Source organism: Pteropus vampyrus, unplaced genomic scaffold (genome assembly GCF_000151845.1).
Source record: "Pteropus vampyrus isolate Shadow unplaced genomic scaffold, Pvam_2.0 Scaffold114, whole genome shotgun sequence".
Lineage (NCBI taxonomy): Eukaryota > Metazoa > Chordata > Mammalia > Chiroptera > Pteropodidae > Pteropus > Pteropus vampyrus.
In genome coordinates this window covers 630,099-651,142 of record NW_011888895.1, presented here as the reverse complement: position 1 = coordinate 651,142, position 21,044 = coordinate 630,099, and the positions used below count along the sequence as shown (strand labels likewise).

General features: G+C 44.8%; 1 protein-coding gene and 1 pseudogene across 5 annotated transcripts in view; both read right to left on the bottom strand.

Moving 5' to 3' along the window:
* Positions 1–21,044, bottom strand: part of HLCS (holocarboxylase synthetase) — a 188,432-nt gene that overhangs the window by 127,135 nt on the left and 40,253 nt on the right. For all 5 annotated transcript variants that reach the window (XM_023533865.1, XM_023533863.1, XM_023533862.1 and 2 more), the window contains exon 5: positions 5,199–5,470. In XM_023533865.1, coding sequence (XP_023389633.1) covers positions 5,199–5,470 — 272 coding nt within the window. The remainder of the gene's footprint in view (positions 1–5,198; positions 5,471–21,044) is intronic.
* Positions 5,843–5,961, bottom strand: LOC111743485 (annotated as a pseudogene).

Genomic DNA, 21,044 nt, shown 5'->3' with positions numbered 1-21,044 from the left:
TAGCACAGAAAGAAAAAGTCTAAAGTCTATCAAAATCAGCATTGCATCCAAACAGTGTTACCCTGACAACACAGTACAGAATGCATTGCACGGTCAGAAACACATGTCAGGGGTTACGGGATGAAATCACTTCTCTTAACCAGACTGGGTGGGGGTGGCACGGCCGAGTCAGACCACTGGGGGCGTATCGTCCACTTCCGTGGTTTCCAGTTGTTATTTTTGGAGGTGGGGACCCACGGGCCCTTCGATTCCCATGACTTGGTTATTAGCAAGCGACGCCCATATTTCCCTCTACTGCTCGCTCTGCCCAGAGCCCTCCGCTCTCTGCGGAAGCACTAACACAGCTTTCGCATTCACAGGGCGGGGGCAGGAGGTGACGGTGGTGCCAGTTCATGGCTTCACAACCAGCCCGCTCTCATCCCCAGCGATCGAACGTCCACCTTGGCGTCACAGCAGCTCAGCTGCGTTTGCGGTCATAGAAGAAAATATGATGTCCTCTGAAATATTTGTCGGAAGAGAAATTTCCAAACCTCCCAGATTTACAGTAACGTAAGAAAAACAGGTCTGATGGCATTGGGTAAACAGTAAAAGAAAACTAGTGTTACCAGTCGAATAATTATTTCCACCCAGGATTTTAAATCCTGTAGGCACTGGGGCTAGCATAATGTGTACACTACGTGAGGGCAGTCTGACAAATAGAAAGTACACATCTGTGATGAAGACTTCTAATTGTCCTCCAACATCTACCTTCCTCTCCTTAGGTTCAGCTGGATTCATGGATGCTAAATCTAAAGACCACATTTATTTCCTAGCCTTTTTTGTTGGTAGATAAGGTCATGTGACTAGGTCCCAGCCCTGAGATACAAACAAAAATGTCATGAGCCACTTCTGGAAAACTCTGTCCAAACGAGCTCCTTCATAATTACTCACATGGAACTATTAGAAAGAGTGCATGAGGAATGGAGGCAAGTTCTTCTTTATCCCCTTCACCTGCTCACTGGCTAAAATGACAACAGAAAGGCTTACGTCACCTCCTGGACTACCTGCTGATGGTGGCAGAGCAACTCGCCTGGGTCCTTGACACTGTGGGACACACACTGGCCCTAGACCACCCATCTCGGTCCATCTCATTTACAGGAGAGAAATAAACTTTAAACCTGTTTAAGCCACTTTAATTTTGGACCGCATTCTCACACAGCTGCATCGAATCCGAACTGACCTAGAAACTGGTACCTACGCAGGGTATGCTAGGGTGTACTTAGATCTTGTGCACAAGAATCTTTAGGCCACAAGAAACAAGGGCTAAAATGCAGCCTCGTATGGAGGACCTGGATGGCAGGAGTCGTTGAAGACAAGGGTCTCACGGGTTCACCATTCACAAAACCGCTGGCGTGCAGCCTGGCCGTCTATATCTTGGGAGGCAGACCAGGTATCTGACACAAACGGTGTCATCATAGGAAATAGCTCTGAAAATTCAAAATGTCAGTGTTTGTCAATCCTCTTGACACTCTAAGCAAAGTTCAGTGAAAGAGAACCCACCTCCACTAGAGGTAACCAGTCTTAAGAAGGTGGAAAAGAACACAGATTTGATGAGAGGGGCTCTCTGTCAGCAACGGCATCTATGTTGGAGCTTATGGGGCTGTTCCTGCATCCTCAACAAGCAATAAGACAGCTGCTTCACCATATACAGCCCAGGAGCCTTGTGCCAAAGATATGATCAGGGCCTGGCCTTTCACCCAAGCCCACTGTTTCATTTGGCCCAAGGGAGCCACAATCAGATTTGGAGAAAAGGGGATGGCGAGGCATCGCAGTCTTTAAAAGACCAGACTTTAGGCTGGTCCAGACAAGATCTTTGCGGGTAATTCACGTGGGACCATCAGAGCAAACAGGCTAGAGGCCTCCTAAGGGTTTGAGAGACTTCCACCTCTGCAGAAGCCATGAGGCTGACCAATAAAAAGCCATGATTGTTCATCCTCAAAACAATACCCAGACCACAAACCCTCACCAGGAGTGAACATCTAAAGCCCATCCTCTCCAATGCCCACCTCAGATGTGGTGTGGTTAAGAAACCACCACCCCTCCCCCCAAAAAAGGCAAAGCCAGGACCCCAAAGGACAAGAGACCACAGGGAGCAGAAAGACTTCTCTCAGGAGTATTTGAGGGTCCCCATCGTAACTACAACAGTGTGGTACGCAGGGGTCCTGGGAGCAGACAGCATGTCTGTTTTAACTAACAGATTGCCAGACCCCATTTAGCCTTGTCTAACCCTGAGACAGAAGATTGTACAACCCCAGAGGATCTGAATCTGACTGACCAGAAGTTAATGAATAGGACGTTAGGGCTCTCACCCTGGAGGAGGGGGTGAGCATTTTGGATGGAAGGGAAAAAAGGTCCAACATCTGGGACTGTGGCAGAAATTGCTGATTGCTCCCCAGCACGTACTTTCAAGAGAAAAGATCTGTCACTGGAGATGAAGGCTAAGATCAACCACACCCTCGCAGTCGCGGATCCTGACAGTGCAGAAGGCTGATGAGGGAAAACGGATGATGGTGTTGGAGGAGGGCCCCACCACCGGCAAGGCGAACAAATGGTCCCAGAGCAAATGAAGCCTGAAACATCGCTGGAGGCAAAAATGACAAGACTGAAGGTGTCCTACCTCGGGCATACCATGAGAAGGCAGGGCTCTTTGGGAAAAACACAACAATGCTGAGAAAAACAGAAGGCAGCAGGAAAAGAGGAAGACCAGGTATGAGATGGAGTGACTCCATAAAGGCGACATTAGCATGAGTGTACCAGAGCCGAGCAGGGCTGCTGGGGACGAGGCGGTGGGGACATCCCTCACTCAGAGTTGCCAGGAGTCGGATGTGACAGACCCTATAATTATTATAAACAGAAACAGGAACAATTCCACACACTGGTGTGATAACAGAGCTTGAGTCTGTTCCAGTGATCACCTAGGCACTGAAAGATGATGTGTGAAATTAGTCGACACATGTAGAGTACATAGAAGCAACGTCTGGAAGACAAAAGCTTTCCGTACAAGTTAGCTATTATTATTATTATCGTCACAATACACTGACTCCTTAAGGACAGCTTACGTAGGATCAAACAGAATATTAGCTGTAGAAATGTTTTTGGTCTTACTCTTAGAAAGTAATAAGTCCTATGTTTCATTTATCTCATGATTCCTTTTTGGACAATTTTGGGTTATTTTGGCACCTGGGTGACCTCTTCAAGTTCCTTCTCTTAAAAAAGGCTACAGCCCCGCGGGAACGTCTCACCAGGCTCGCTGACTCACTGGGCTGCAGTGAGTGGCTTCACCTCTCAGCGTGAGGAAGGAACCCACATGCCCAGGGGACCAGGACACCAAGGAGAAGCTGCGTGGAGCAGCGACTGTTCATTCAGCACCTGCGCTGTGTCACGCAGAGGGATTAGTCATTAACCACCGAAGCCATTTCGCCCTCTGCACTCGGCAGACGCCAGACGAGAGAAACAAACACGATTCCCAGATGCCCTCGGAAAAGCGGAAATATTTTTCTTTTTTTTGAAAAGAGAAACTCCTAATCCTGCAGAAGGTTCTGACTCCGTTATTATCAAGCTCAGTTGTATGTTTTTACCCAGCTGAGCTGCTTAAGACAGAATTTTATTTAAAAAAAAAAAAAAAAGTTCAGTATCAAAAAGGAACTGACCGATATCCAAGGGAACTCAAGCAATGTTCTGCCCACTCTGACAGGCCTCGTGGTAACACACTGCCCGCCACACCAGCTCAGAGACCATATTGCAATGGTTCAAGATCGTCCAACACAAAAGAGTCCTCGCTTCTGTCTACAGAAATAGCGAAAACCGTCTGGAAGCGCCAATGTTTTTCTATCTGAATTTCACTTCCCCAAATTTTGTGTTAAAATGTCACGTCTTGATTTATTTAGAAAATGTCGTTATAATGGGGTCACCCTCTTGATATAATATAGTGTTCACCTGAGTAACAAACGATTATCACAGGGTTTGTACCAGCAAGTAACGACGGTTCTATCTGCAAGAAGAGGCTTTTTCCTTGTCCACTGGGGAGCAGGCGATTGGTGCGGAGGGGAGCGCGGCCAGGAGAGGTGGGGAACACTGGTGAGAAAAAAGTACCCGTAGCAACGCAAAACCGCTCAGTAAACAGGAATGCTTCGTTCCCATGGCTCCGATTCCCCGTCCTACTCCAGCCCTTGGCCCTGCCGATTCCCCCACAAAAACCCTTTCTCTGCATCCTACACGTGTGCCAAAACTGCCATGTCCATCGCTGTGAGTATGAGAGTCGAGAAAGTTACCTAAAGTTATCTCACCATGTTCTATCAACATGCTATCAAATTCTAGAAGTTATTGAGAAGACAGGTCAAAATATTTCCGTATGTTGAGTTATGCATCTAATCGTGCAGTCCCGTCCCACAGGCGAAAGTCCCTAGGAGGTGTGAAGCCAGGTTTTGGGTGGAATCTTACATTTTCCCTACATTTTACTCTCGCGTTGAGGGAAGACGCTTTTCACATTCACTCCCTCAATAATCCTACTTTTTAAACTAGCTCAACATAAGAGTATTAATTAATACTGACTAATTTGGGAGTTAAAAAATTCCTCTCATCTGTTTCCCATTTTTTAACCTTTAATCAAAGTCCAAGAAATAGAGGAATAAAAAGGAAAATTTGCGAGAGAACGGTAAATTTCGAACATCCAAATGGGATGATGGAGTGCTCAAAAAATGTACTGGACAGGAACATACCAAAATAGGTTCTCAACGTACAAAGCTCCGATTTATTTCAATTTAACACAGTTCGCATGTTGTTCAAATTTGCTCTCCTCATGTCCCTACAAAATATCTTAAACTAAAGGTTTAACACTAGTTCTAACAACACAAAAGTAAGATGATAACTTGAACAATAACGCCACCTGTTAAATGTGTTTCTTCATGTTCTTTTTCCCAAGGGCATTCTAAAAGGCCTGATGGAAAAAAGAATCGCAAGCATAAGAACTACCCATTCTTTAAAACACACACTTTTTTGCTCAAAGAACTTCATCTAACGCCACTTCTTTCATTTTACCTGCCCTAGGACAGGGGTACCCCTACCCTGCTAATGGGTTTAGTAATACGTCTTATTCTATACGTCTATCCCTTCTCCCCGGCACTGGTTAGAGAGAACCTCTGAGCGGGTCCAGAACTTACCCCTCCAGAAGACTCATGGTGGTAGATGTCACTTCAGCAAACAGAATTGTTTTTCCAAGTTGCTCTGTCCGCAAGTTTTGTCGGTAGATCTCTAAGTTAAAATTTTCTGAGGAGAAGGCCTCCGTGTCGGTCACCACAGGTATTGCAGTTGGGGTGACTTCTATTTTAGGCGTGTAAGACGGAACGAACCTCAGGGAGAGCTTGCTGGATTTTATTACTCCTTCGAGATCCACATGTTTCCCCAGCCACTGCATAAGAGGATCCCGGATTTCCTGTGTCATAAAGAGAAATGGAAAGGTCGTAACTTGGCATTACATTAGATGATGGTAGCTTTTCCTTAAAATGCCATTTTGGTAACATAAGTACTTCCTAGTTTACGACCAGTAAAAACTAGATTAACATATTCTGAACATTTAAACTACTATATAATAGACAATAAGTATGCCAAGCACGCTTCTACTATAAAAAGAAATTGTTCAGAAACCAGGATCCAAGGAAATAAGCAGAGCTCATTATTTTCTATCCTACATTACATCCTAAATTCTTGAAAGTCCTCTCTGACTCTAGAGTTCGCTAGTAATTCTCCTGTCCTCTGTGCATTTTTATAATTCATTCATGCATTCATTCATTCATTCATTCATTTACACCTACAGCACCTGGTCTTCCTAGGTGGTCTCCCATCCAAGTACTAACCAGGCCCAACCCTGCTGAGCTTCCGAGATCAGACGGGACTGGGCTTGTTCAGGTTGGCGTGGCCGAAGCTCTGCGCATTTTAAAGAAAACTTGTATCTTTATACTTTTGCCCCACACAGAAATTTATCCTATCTGGGGGGGAAAAAATGGGAAAACCAGGTGAAAGAATTCAGAGACGACAAAGCACTAATAGAGCATTTGACCTTAGCCTCTGGAGAACTGCCACCTCCTTCATCAAGACAAGCTGACCACAAGCCACACTGACTGGTCACCAATAAGGGAGAAACACGTTTTCATGGAGGAAAAATAATGGGGTGGCCAAAAGCTGCGTTGTCTTTGCCCCACATGAGGGTCCGGGGTGGGGAGGCTGAACCTACATAGCACCCAGAACTGAGCTGCTATCCTACCCCTGAAACCACGAGGGGTCTTGGAGCCTCCCAGGAGGCAGCGACTTCCTCTCAGACTCCAGAGGGCTCGGAGGCCTCCCACCGGGGTGGGACATCAGGGGATTTCGGGGTTGGGGGAGTCACCATCCCAAGAGGCCTGCGCAATCTGCACTAAAACCTGTAAGTCAAGGTAAATGCAGGTCCAGACTCTTAGAAATCATCTTCATGCAAATGGCAGGACTTTCAAAGAGAAAATGGGTCCCTCTGTAAACTTCAGGGGTGTGACCCAGAGCTCCAGAAGGCCACAGAGAAGCAGCTTCAAAGATAAAATTTCATTCAACTAAAACTGACGAAGAATGAAACTTTAAACCTCGCTTCGATTTTGCAGAAAATAAAGAAGACAGAGCAACAAGTTAAATGACTTCAGAAGGAAGTAATTAGAAGAAATCCATAAGGTGACACATGCCACAGAACAGGAATCTTCAACAAACCAATGTCATTGGCAGAGGCAGGCTGGGGACCTGATCTCAATGAGAAGGGACCTTCAAAGATATAATCAAATACAATGGGTGGTCCTTTATTGGATCCCGATTTGAACAAACTAGCTGGAAAAGACATTTTGAGACAACTAGGAAATGTGAATATAGATAGTATGTGTGAGATAACAAACAAGAATTACTGTCAGTTTTAGTAGGTATGATAATGGTATTGTGGTGACATAGGAAAACGTTCTACATGTTAGAAATGTATGTATGCCATGATATCTGTCATTTACACCCATGTCAGATGAAGCAAACAAGTCAAAATGCTAATAATCATTAAATTTACACGATGGGTATTTGGATATTTATCATACTACTCTCTCTAGTCTTCATATTTAGAAACTGTCAATTAAAAATGAAAAGAAACAATAAAATAAACATTAGCTATTAGAAAAATAACAGATTCAACTAAAATATGTTGGCGATCTATTCATTCAACAAACATTACAGGATGCCTACCATATGGCAGGTATTCCTGAAGGTTCTGAGGATTCAGCAGTGGACAAAGGGGCTGAAGTCCCTGTCCTCAAAGGGTTTATGATATGGTGTGGGGGTCAGATAATAAAAACATTCATAAGCACGAGATATAGAATGTTAGACAGTCGTTAAGTGCCAAGGAGAAAACAATTAAGCAGAGAAGGGAGGTAAGAAGCGTTGGAGGCAAGTCTTTCTAGGTAGGGTGGGCGGAAGGTGACAATTAAGGAAAGACCTGGAGGGAGGAAGAGGAGGTGCTAAAATATAATTTGATAACCATATCATTTATATTTATCTCTACAGAGGGATTTACATATTTACATGTTATTTCCATAGAGCCAGGAATACAGGGCAAGCCAGGGGAGGACGAGCAGTGACTCAGGTTATTCAGCAGGTGTAGGCGATGTAAATCAATCCCCACTCAAGGTCAGTGAAAACCAGGATGAAACCAAAAAGAAACAGCTAGCACTGGCGGAACTTCCAGATGGGAATAAAGCAGGGAGTCTTCTCTGGAGTGAATTATCCAACTGGCCATTCAGACGTCCTTCAGCTAAGACATAGGCCTGGAGCACTTCCTGAGTCTCAAAAATAGTAGCACGGTGGAAAGAGAGGAAAGACCAATATGTACACACCCAACGACAAGAGTGTGACAAGTGCTAGGAAAATTCACTCGAGCAATTCAGATATACACTTCCCTTTGGCAAAGTGGGTCAACCTGACTTGCCAAATTTAACTACCTATTCTTATTGGTATACACAGTGCTGAAACAACTGTATATCCATATGCCAAAAAACAAAAACAAAAACCTCCAACCTTCACCTTGCATGTATACAAAAAATTAACTTGAAATGAATCCTAGATCTAAATGTAAAACTATGGAACTTCTAAAATAAAATAGAGGAGAAAAATTTTCTGACCTTGGGATAGGGAAAGCTTTTCTCAGATGGAATAAAAGAAGCATGAACCAGAAGAAAAAAAAAAAAAACGATAAACTGAAATACAAAAAAAAAATTAAGAAATGCTCTTCAAACGATAATGTTAAGAAAAATGAAAAGACAAACAACAGAGTAAGAGAAACTACTCTCAATACATATATCAATACGAAGGACTTGTATCCAGAATAGAAAAAGAACTCTTAAAACAGAATCATAAGAAAACAAAACAATTCAACTTAGAATGTCAGCAAAAAGGTGTGAACTGCCACTACCCAAAAGAAAACATCGGATGGTAAATGACTACATGAAAAAGTGCTTACTCAGCATCATCCGTCACTAGGGAAATACAAATTAAAAACACAATGACATATCACTACACACCCACCGGAATGGTTAAAAAGTTGAATTCTGACAAAGTGTTGGCAAAGATGTGAAGTAACTGGAACTCTTGGCAGAAATATAAAATGGTACCATAATTCTGGGAAACGGTCTGGCAGTTTCTTATCAAGTTAAACACATACTTGCCATATGACCCAAAAATCCTATTCCTAGGTATATACCCAAGAAAAATGAAAACACATGTCCTCACAAAGACTTGGACATGATTGATCATAGCAACTTGACTCATAATAGCCAAAAAATGCAAACAGCCCAAATGTCCACCAACAGCTGACTAGACAAATAAGTTATGGCACATCCATACAATGGCGCACGACGCAGGAATTAAAAGGAATAATCTACTCACATATTCAACAACATGGGTGAATCTCAAAAACATAATGCTGATTAAAATTTTTTAAAAAAAGAAAAAAGACACAGAAGAGAATACTGTATGATTCAATTTAGATGAAATTCCATAAAAGACCAATCTCGTCCAAAATGAGACACGCACAGCAGATCAGTGACTGCTCGAGGCTGGGCATGGGCTGGGAGACTGAGTGAGGACCGAGAAAGAGAATGAGGGAAACTTGGAACATGCTGGAAACGTTCTACATCTTGATTTTAACGGTGGTTACACGGGGGTGTATACCTTTATCGAACTACAGTGAAATGGGTGCATTTTCTTGAATATAAATCACACCAGAGTTGATTTTTTAGGTGCAAATAGCAACGAGCTCATGCCAACACCGCACGATAACTAAAATCCACGAGACTATACTCACATCCAAAAACGACACAGTACCCCAACGTCTGAAGAAATCAATGCTTAAATTTACATTTAGTGCCAACACTCAGAAGGGGCTACTCTAGGGTTAGTTAACATACTGTACCATCTGCTCCAGGGAGTGAAACTAAGACCAGAGACGTACAGCATGCTACGTCTCGTCCCGCTGGAGCCATTCCACCCGGGCACTTGTCTCGTTTGCTAAGCGTACTCATCTAACGAGATTCAGCAGGTGAAACGTAGCCGTACCTCTGAGTCAGTGTTGGATTCGAAATATTTATTACCCCTTCTGTTTGTGTTTTGGTCCTATTCTTTCCAAGAAACACCAAACATCTGATCCTAACTTCTAGAGGTTTTCTATCTCAGAGACACATTTGCCTCGTTGTAAATAATCAGATTAGTTGTGCTTCAGTCATAACACTGTAAGTTGCTAGGCAACCAGAAGTGTGTAAATCATAAAACGGATCCACAAAGACATGAAATACCAGCTCTTTTTATGGGCGTCTCATTCTCAGTTAAATACTCTCAAGGAAACGAGAACAGATATTCTACTCTCGTGGAATGAAACAAGCCCATTCTTACTGCTGGTTTTTTACAAACAAAAGAGTCACAGCCAATTTCATGTTGACTCAGTGTCTTCACCCATGTGATAAGGACACACGGCAGATGTTTATAATCAGAAGATGACACTCCTGAAGGAGGACTGACCTCGTTTAGGATGGAGACTGCTCATGTGGCAACCCTCAGGGTGGACTTTCGTTCTAAAGCGCCCGACCCACCAAGCAGACCAAAGCATCAGGCAAGGTCTGAGATGTGTGTGCCCCTCCTTACGTGACCGGACCCCTATGTGGATGCTTCTGTCTCGCCCTCCCCCCGCCCCCTGGGCCCACGACAGTCTGACCGACCCTCACCTAACTGGTCCAGATTTCTTCTTGGACTGCAATGCATGCCAGCTTGGGTTCCCCTGGCCCATGCCTTTCTGCTTCCCCTACTATGCTCAGCCACCAACTGCAAACACTGTCACCTGAATGAATGGACCTGGATGGGCTTCTGGCTTCAGTGACACACTGCTGAAACCAGTCCGTCCCCACAGGTCAGCTGTCACCAATGGACACCCATGGGCCAAAATGAACCCGGGGACATGTTTCATTTGGCCTACCCATTCTGAACTAGTTAATATTTTAAAAATCAGGACATTTCACATCAAATTTCCTGAAAGCAGGGACTCAGATGCTTGGACACCAATGTTCATAGCAACATTATTCACAACAGCCAAAAGGTGGGAACAACCCAAGTGTTGGAAGAGGAATCAACAGATGAACGGATAAATAAAATGCGGTACATATACAAAATAGAACATTAGTCAGCCGTTGAAAGGAACAAAATTTTGATAGACGTTACGACATGAACGGATCTTGAAAACACTATGCTGAGTAAAAAAAGCCAAACATACAAAAAAATGTTGTATGATGCCACTTAGAAAAAAGTGTTGGAAATAGTGAGATGTTCACACATCACCGTGAATGAAATTAATGCTATTGAATTGTGTGCTTAAAAATGGTTAAAATAGTAAACTTTGCATTACATATATTTTACCGCAATATTTTTAAAAGAAGGGGTCAACCTCTTTTCTCCCCCAGAAACTCCCGGTCCTCTCTGCGATCACTCCACTGACCCTCAGGGACTCGCCTGCACACGCGGCCTGTGGCACACCCCCACGGCCCTACCACGCCCTCCTCAGGGTTCCTCCTCGCCTCACCTGCGTATCCCCAGGAGAAGCCAGTCAACTGAGTTCTCAGAACCAGTCTCTCTCCAAGCAACTTTCCACCTAGATGGAGAAGCGACTGGCACTATCTCTTGCTAAATGACTTCAAGTTTCGTTTCATCGGACGGTAGACTGGACCTGTGGTCTGAGAGCTACCACTTGCTGCACCCCACTCCACGTGGAGCATGGTACTGGGTGCTTTAGGCCCCGGACCCCAATCCTTGACAAGCAACCCCTCTGCCCTAGGCATCATCCACAGAAGAGGAAAGGGAGCCTCAGACAGCATTAACGATGCCCACGCCACACAGATAGTAAATCACAGAGCTGGGATCCGAACCCACGAAACCAAATCTGTCTGGTTCCCAAATCCTCGCTGTAATTCCTATCCCACAGTCCTGAGCAAGAAGACCTAACCCAAAATGAAGCAATGTAGCAAATGCCTATTTACTATCATCAAAATGCCGGAGGCATCACAAAGGAAAATATAAACTCGATATAACGTGCAGCTGTGAAATAGATGTGTGTGGCTTGGAGCTGGGGAGCGAGGGGGAAAGGAAAAGAGGGGCAGGCAGGGGGAGGAGTAGAAGGTTCGGTAAGAGAACCTTAAATAGGAAGCTTGGGTCTACCATTAACTGAATGTTTGCATCTACCTAGGCAAGACTATAACAGGGCATTCTCACTGAGAAATGAACTGTACCATTTAAGTGAGTTTCCACTCACCACCCCCGGGTTTCAGCCAGAAAGAGAATGTATATTGAGCAGGATTCGACTGAAGACTTAGGGAACCACAGGGGGAATTAAAGGAATCAAAAAGCAGAGAGGGGGAGGCACCTGGACCAGCCACAGGCCTCAAGGAGCAAGGACAGAGAGAGAGAGAAGAGAGAGAGACAGAGACAGAGGACAGAGAGAACAGAGAGAGAGGACAGAGGGGACAGAGGGATCCGCCCACCTCGCTCACCTTCTGCCAGCGCAGCCCGTGGCTGACAGCAACCAGGGCCCCGGAAGGAACAGAGAACAAGGGGACAGGGTGACCTGGACAGGGGCCAACACACCTGCTGGGAGAGAGCCCAAAGCTGCTGGGAGCTGGCCCGGGGGACCTCACTCTGAAGCGACTGCCTCTCACAGACCAGCCCCGAAGCACCATGCAACGAGATGAATTTCTACACATCCTAGTCCTTCCCTCGTGACCAGGGCAGACCTGGGATGACAGCCTTGCATCTTCAAGGGACGCAAGACAGATGGCGTCAGGTACCTAAACCTGAGGGACAGGAGTTCCTCACGAGCTGAACTCGGCAGTCATTTCTAGGTCCCCAAAGCCTGGGACACAGTAGGCACTCAATAAACGTCTGTTGAACTGTATTCCTTTTATTGTGTAAAGGTATCGCTCAGGCTGAGGCTCTGAAAAGGCCACGGATTTACTGCACTTTTTGTTACCTGCCAACTAGCGAAAGAGCACAAAAGGCTGGGTGGACCCATAAAACAGAGGTAATGAATAAGTCATTTCTAACGAGGCTGCTTTTATAGGCATCACACCTCCGCGGGGCCAAATGGGCTCATTTTAGAGGTGAAATCTATTCTGCAAGTGTGGAGACCCAGAAAGCCACGGACGGCACTAAAAGAAAGGACGGCTTTACGGGTCGGGGCGCAGCCGCCGCTGCTCCGGGAGAGGCGCTAACTTCCAGCGACGGGGCCCGGGCTTCGGCTCCGACATCCGTAGAGGCCTCCAGGGCCTTCATTAAGCCTGCCTGCGTAAAACGCCCGCCATTTGTCCCGGTCCAACACAAACAGGCTCCCGACAGAGCGGGGAACGTGGCGTGGGAAGCCAAGAAGGCTCCGCATTGTGAGCCCAGGGTGCGAGCGGGGGACAGCGTGGGGTGGCCCTGCCCAGCTCACCCTGAGGTGGCGCGTCCTGGCTGACGCATGCGCACGCGCGCACACACGGATGTGGCCGTCCACACCGCCACGATGCTGAGCAGGCAGCAGGTCTGGAAGGCCAGGTCCGGGATGGATGTGGAGGATGGCACAAGGCCCCACAATCCTAAACTATTCGCCCATCATCTGTGGGTCTGGCCATGACCCTCTGGAAAGCCGGGCATGCGGCAGGAGACTCTAGCTCAGAATCAAGTCAACAGCTCTGCTACCAACCAGCTGGGAGGCGCTGCCTCTTCTGGGCCTCGGTATCTTCATCTTTAAAACGAAATAACTGGAACATCCCTTTAACGTTCAAAAGTCAGCTTCGAGATCCAATGTTTAGTCCCAGACGTTTAGTTCCAGATGTTTAACCTACCGTTAAAACGAAGGTACCACGTCTAGGATTCCAATAGTAAAATATACACATTACCTGAAAAGACAGAAGTAGCCAATTGGAAGAGGATTCAGAGAAAGTCGAGAGCTTTTTATCTACTCCGCAAAAGGTTCATTTGTTCCACTGGCTGTCACCACGACCCTGGAAAGTTCAGAGAAGAGCAGGGCATACCACATTGGTGGGGACGGGGAGAGGCTCAGGCCACCATCCTACGTGCAAAAAGCAGGCAGATCCACATGCAAGCATTCAAAGGAGATGGTCGAAGAAGTCTGCCTTTCAGAAAGTCCTGCCAGTTCACAGGAAGGAGCAGCGGGCACTTGGTACAGTTCCGAAACCTGAAAGCACATTAATAAAAGAGAAAACTCTCCCCATTTCCTCCTGAAACTCCATCTTCTTGTCAGTTTTCCTCAAGCACTCCAACAGCTGATTCTTTTCAACTGTTTAAAAGTGGTTGTTTATGACGTCCCCGTTACACTTGAATGAAGGGTGGCTGAGCAAGCCTGAACCAGGCAGCCCGTCTGAGCTGGGCGGGCTGCTTGCTGCTGGCCTGTCCCCCAGGGAACCTCAGGTCTCCCAGACACAGGAGCAGAGGACGCGTCTCACAATATATTAGTGGAAAAAGCCAAAACGCTTTTTAAGTGTTCGAACGAGATGCACTTACTAAATGCCTACTTTGGGCAAAATGCTGGAAAAGTGATACAAAGATTAAAACATATGGTCCCTGCCTTTCGATGATCTTGAATTACAATGTAATGAGGCAGACGGATGCTCACATAAATAATACAACAGCATTTGCACACTCCTTACTGTGCACACACACAAAAAATTCTTAAGGAAGCAAGCGATCACGTCTAAGGTTCCGAGTCACGAGACTCGGGTTAGAAAGTTGAAAGGAAAATTATAAATCCTGTAACTCATGACGTGATCATGGATGGAATTTTCCTCAATCGGCGGGTAGAATCCCTTTGTCGGGCATGAAAGATCAACTAGCTGTCCTCGTGGCATATGGCTCTAAGATGTTTTCTGTTTGATAATTTAGGACTTTTTAAAATATATTGTAAGAATGTTTTATGTGCCGGCCCATGTGAAGATGAGAAGTACCTGTAGCCCAGCCGGTGACAACCAACCAGCCACTCAAAACCATTACAAACCAGCAGGCTACTGGTTTTACGTCAAATTAAAAAAAAAAAAAAAGCCCAGGCCCAAGTGGAAGCTACTCCCATTCTCCTGCCAACTCCTAGACGTAAAAAGGTTGAAGACTCACGCTCTGGAAGAGAATGTACACAAAGTCCCATGCTTCACATGTCCCATAAAAGGCAGTAACACAAGCATCTTTCCAAACAACTGAATCCTCTTCATCGAAATGTGGCAAAATGTTAACCAGGGCTGAATCCAGGTGAAGGCTGCGTGGGGTTTGTGCACGGTTCTTTCATCCTTTCTTAGGTTTTTTTTTTTTTAATTTTTAGTTTTTAATTTTTTTAAATAATAAGTTGAGGGGAGAGGGAGATGAAGGGATTTGTTCCAAAAACTCTAAGGCCCCCTGCCAGCTCTGACAGCTGCTGGATACTTTTGTCCTGCTGTTAATGCTGCAATCATCGAAGATGCAGTTTTTGTAAAAACCACCACCACCATCACACTCACGCCAAGGATACTTTTTAGCGTTTGACATCGCGGTTAAATCAGCACGACCCTTCGTGATGTCTGCATTCAAACAGGGTTACTAAGGCCACTGCAGGCAAGAACACCTCCCTGAAAAACCAGATTCGGGTCACCATGGGCCATTCCTCCGGGGGCTCAGATCCTGAACAGTCCAAATACAGGAAGTACCTTCCCCGAGCACAAACCCCGTGCGTTTCATGAAGCTTTTCAGTATGTGTGGAATCAGTGTATTAATAACAGCTTATTGGCACGGAATGAAAAACACACAAGTCTTAATCTCAGGTCTTGAATCGTGTCCAGGTTCTACGTAATACCTGGCTGGAAGGGACACGGCCATGAGCGTGCTTGGTGACTGCAGGCTTAGTGAGACCTGGGTTTCGAAACCAGGATTGGTAGCTTAACAAAATTTACTGGTTGTAGAAAAAGTAAACTTGCCTCTAGGGAGGTGAGCTCAGCCTCACCATTCTGACAGCAGCCCCTGGTGGCCAGTTTAGCAAAAAGTGTTGGCTCTCATGCTGAAAGTTCTGACCTTGCCTTAATGAAGGTTGTTGCAAGCAGTCAGGCCATTCTAGGTAACAGCTGGGGGCGGTGACTAGGGAAGCAGCAAAAATCCAAACTAAGGTGCACCTCTGAGTCACATAAATTACCAAGTCATTAGGGTGCCTGTCTTTTGTATTAAAAAAAAAAAAAAGTACTGTCTTTCAAAGGTAGGACAAAAAACAGGACTTATTTTAAAAGGGCAAGATAGTAATACACAGCAGATAAGACCTTAGTTTGAAAGTTACCTTGTTCCTTATGTAGAAAACCTTTATATATGGAAGGAGCCCAGATTCCTGTAAAAATAAACTATGTTCTGTCTATTTCCCTACACTAATTTCCACATGCCAAATGCTGGGGATTCCTACTGTAATATAAGGAATATGGCAGAAACTTCTAGAAAACGCTGCTATCATTCATTCGGAGAATAAAATAAAATAGTGAAGACTGTAAGTGAGGCCCAATTTCCAGTGTCACAGATTCATGCCATTTCATTGGCTATAAATAGAAGCATGTTCAGAGGCTGACAGTTGGCTTCAAAGGCAGACAGCCGTAAGGGGAAGCCACAGCTTCAAGCCAACTTGTTCGTAAGGTGCTCTCTTGTCCTCAGCCATGAGAATAATCTGGAAACAATCTGCTGGGCAGCTGCTCTCATCAACAAACTGTTTATTGTAAGAAAGTGGCTGGGTCAAAGGCTAAACATCAACCCGAACCGAAAACAGAGCAGAATTCAATCCCTCCCTGCTAAAGAAACCCAGGACTTCGCATGCAGAAAAGACAGGGCAAGGAACTCATGTTTAATTCTAAAAAGGCGAGAGAGGAACAAAATTTCCCCATTTCAACGTGCAGGGTTTGTTTCGCATGTTATTACAAATGGTTATTTGCTGCTCTTTTCAGAATGGTCTAATAACAGGGGCTAAAATATGGCATTCAAAAGAGGCACAGAAATCAACTATCCAAATCACTCCCCCCAAAGCTACAGTGGTTTATATCTGGTTGCTTCCTTCTGCATTTGTTTTATAAAGGGACCGACAGGCTCCACACAATTCACAGATACAGCTCATCATTAAATACGCCTAATTAGAAACTGGAACACTGCATCAGAGATTAGTTTTATTTTAGGTGAGACCGGGGTAATTTGGTTATGTTTTGAAACAGCGCTCCTATCTTTCAGAGACACAGTGAAATATTTACAGATAAGAGATCTGATCTGAGATTTGCTTCAAAATAAAACAGAGGAGAAGTGGATAGGAAAACTATGAAGCAGAGTGATGAGTACACAGGGGTTCGTTAACATTATTCTCTTTACTTTTGTATATTTGAAATTTTCTACAAGACATTTTCTTCTACGTGTGCCTACAGTTCAACAGTTACTACAAAAGAATAAAAAGTATTTTCTTAAATATAAGAAATGTATTAGCCCACCGATGCAAATTCATTAATTCTCCATAAGGACACATACACCATGGCATTGCTAGGTGTCCGACCAACATGGCTTTTTCCAGCCATGTGTGAAATGCAGCTGCTAAATTCTGAGCCAAACACCGGAGAAGTAGAAAGAGGTGCTCAGTGTGTTCCTACTACGTGCGTGACCCACCGGCTAGACTCTGCCCAGGGCAGCACCATGAGGCAATGTGCGTGGCTGAGCTGCACTGCAGAGGGTGAGAACGGCGAGCTGGTAGGAAAATCCGACTACCGTAAATAATGGCGCTATGTTTTCAACACAGCCAATGCAGCACGCAAACTTTAAAAACACAACTTGCTTATAAATTTGAGATTCTATTTCAGCAATCTAACAGCACTTTCTTGAAGTTTTAGTTAGAACATATGAATATATATTTTTTAAGTCATGTGTTAAAACTGTAAGGACACATATACCACTAAAAAAAAAGCCATTGCATTGATAATTCTTAAATTAACGGGGAAATTAATTTGAGAAACAGCCTGAAATAAACTAAATATAGCAGAAAGCAAAACTTTCTTTCATTGTGCTAAAATTAACTGTGAAAAGAGACTAATCGATGATTTCAAATTATTCTAGTATAAAGGTGAAAATGGTTATAATCACAGATTCTTACAAAAGAATGCATCCAAAGGAACTAGTTTAAAATTTTTTTTAATTTTCTTTTTTCTTTTTTTTTTCCATCTTATTGATTTTCTGGAACCAGCATAAATACAGCATAGTCTGGAAAGCATGTGAAAGGTCATCTCATCTACCTTCCTCCAACAGAATAGAGATGGTTTGGTAATGAGAATTCAGTGGCAGTGGGCCCTCCTTTGAAAAGCCATCCATCTCTGTGACGAACCCATTTGGCCAACCTGAGACATTACACCTAATCCCATCATCACGGAAGGAAAATACATGCGAAGACGAGAATCTTTGCAAAATTACAGACCTTTGACCTTTAAAGCATTTTGTGGACTAAACAGCCAAAGAAAAATGAAAATCGTCATGCATATCAAGGTTGCCTACAAGAAAGCAACACTCTACCGTCATCATCTAGGCAATTCTAGGCTGGAAGAGTCTGGATGCGACCCACTACCCCACCCCCAAAAAACGAACCGTCATTTTATGAAACCAGGGCTTAACGTTTTCTTTTAAAAGACTTATTTCCTTATTTACTGAGATTAAAAACAGGAAAGGGGGATTGTGGTGCCATCATCCAATCGCTGTGATAACTGCTGTATGCAGGATTCATTTTTGCTCAAAGACAAGAAAACAGCTTGTCAAATACTTCTCTATGGCAGAGAAAAGCAAAGTTTTGCAAATTTCTAAAAAAGGATACTCACTTTTAATTTTAATTTTTCACACTTTTACTTTGCCTGCAGGAGGCAAGTAGGTTTAAACTGAATGTTTTTACAGTTCGGGGCTCAGGAAAGACTTGTGGTTTGTGATCATGACAAAACGTTCCAGCGATTAGTCCATTCGGAACCAGGCAATAGTGCTAACGGCGGCGGATGGTCGATGCCGGTCCGTCCTTGTGAGAGACTCTATTTAGAATTTGAACTTAAATCTTGGCATGTGAGTGCTAACTCAATCCACGTCTTCACCCATACCCCTGTCTCTCCACACTCGACATACACACAGGAGACGCACAGAACTTACAGCTGTACGGTGGACAAAATCGGGGTGTCCACCTCCACGGGACAGCACACTGCCTTTTTAGCAGATGTCTCTAGATGCTATAAACTAAGTCTTCCTCATCCTCAGGGACGAGGGGTAAAAAGCCTCTCCACAAAGGAAGGTTCAGGTTCGGCAATCTTACAGCATTTTCTTGAAGTTGAAGTTAAAACAAACATGTGAATATATATTCTTTTAATTCACACGTTAAAACTGTAGAGACTCAAATATCACTAAAAAATATCCATTAAAACGAATGTCCTAAAGACATTTGTTTCCATTTATATGGTCCTCAGTTAATCAAATGAGGTCTGAGCTCTAGAATTTTTGAGCAAGAGCTTCTCCAATGATCAATAAGAACGACAATTACAGTCCAGAACTCCAATATCTCTTCCACTGATTATATTATTAAACTAAAGCCTAAAAAAATTTTCAGAAAGAAAACTACACTGCAAGCAGAGGAATCATGCAGAAGTGAACTGGAAACGTACGGGGCCTGGAAAGGCTGTGTGTGGCCACACAGCACTGCGGAGCCTGGAAGGTGCTTATTCTGAGAGGCAGCTATGGGGACACCGAAACCAGGACGAAACTAAGAAGGTGATTCTCGTTCTCGTCTCGTCTCCAAGAGAAAGAGACTGATGGACACACAGACAGACTAATCTGGGCTACATTTTCCCGCCGCCAACGCTGGCCTGATTTCACGACGAAGCCACAGAACCCTCCCCTGTGCTGAGCCAGCCTCGCTGCCCAGACCCGGCACAGGCCCACCATCAGCCTGGCACCCCCTCAGGCTGGAGAAACGGGGGCTCAGACACCATCCGGGTCCACAAACTGCCTGTCGGTCTTAAAACTCCAAAACACGGTAAATGTTTTGTAAAGACAGCGCAATTATCAGAGCGGCATTCTCAAATTATCAGCGTGAATGGAAACACAATGTACCCCGCAACGGTAATGCACATCCCTGAAAACTGAAGGGTAACAGCTGTCAACGGTGTCCAGGTCTCAGAGGCCAGCACGCCTGAGCCGACGCGGCAGCTCCGCCATCAGGAGAGGGAACCACCACGCTCCGACGACTCTGCTGCTATCACGGGCACCTGGCCGCCCTGCCCGCCTCAGTCCCACTCAGCTCTGCACCTGAGCACAAGGTGCAGGCCCTTTGATCATCCCTCTACCCCGGCACCAGTGTGGGCTTCCTCCCTGGGATGTCTTTTCGACGTAGGAGACAAAAATCTGCTCTTCAGAAAGTTGCGAGATTCCCAGACAGCTTCAATCAACTTCCCCAGGAGCTAACGCCATAATCCGTACCCACTCACACATGGCAGCTATTAGTGAGCTGATGCAGAAGACAAAAAACATTTGGTCTCGGGCATTTTTTATTCCAAATGGATCTGCTTCCAATGCCCAAATCTGTGCCTGCATAAGCAGTGGATATAAATAGTCCGAGGAAATAAAACCGTCCTTCCTAGACAGGCTGCTCTCTCCAGAAGGAACCACTGGGAAAGATGTCCCTGTCACTCAGAGACCCGCTTCCCCTTCCCCAGGCCAGCCAGCGAGGGCGGCAACGCAGCAAAGACTCCAACCGTAACACCGCCAAGCAGAAGTGGAAACCAACCAAAGGTGTGCTTTCCCTGCACGTGTTATCAGTCTCTGCCTTGATGTCAGCCCAGAAGTATTTACTCCAAAGGGGCTGCTTTGAACCATTCCTGTGGAAACAAGATTCGAACGAGACTACAGTATATAATATACAGTAGCCGAAAAGCCTCTCCCCAACCCAAAATAAATCGATAAATAAAGGCAGCTAAGGAAAATACCCCAAGTGTTATTTCTTTTGCATTTCAACGTCAAAACTCATCATCTCATTCTCGCCGTAGGTATGATATTTGATAACAGGAAGTCAGTTAAAATGAACAAAAAATTTCCAGTTTAGCTGAAGGAAAAAAGAAAGGAAAGAAAGAGGTATATGAAAGACCCTCAAAAACATTCGTAGCTATAAAAGCTTTTAAACGTTTGCTTTAATCTGCCAGCTGCTGCTTAGCTGGTGCTGTATTGTAAAAACTCAGCCACGACACCACGTCAGCCACATGTCAAAAGCTATTCAGGGCACACCTGGAACTCTGAGCTTTTCTCTAATTTGGATCTCTAAAAACTGGCTTTTTTAAGCTGTATTTCAGAGTAAGCCTAGACATTTCCCTCCAAGCATCTCTCACTGTACATTCAAGATTCAGAACTGGGATTAAAGGTGGAAGGGAGGGAGCATTCTGTAT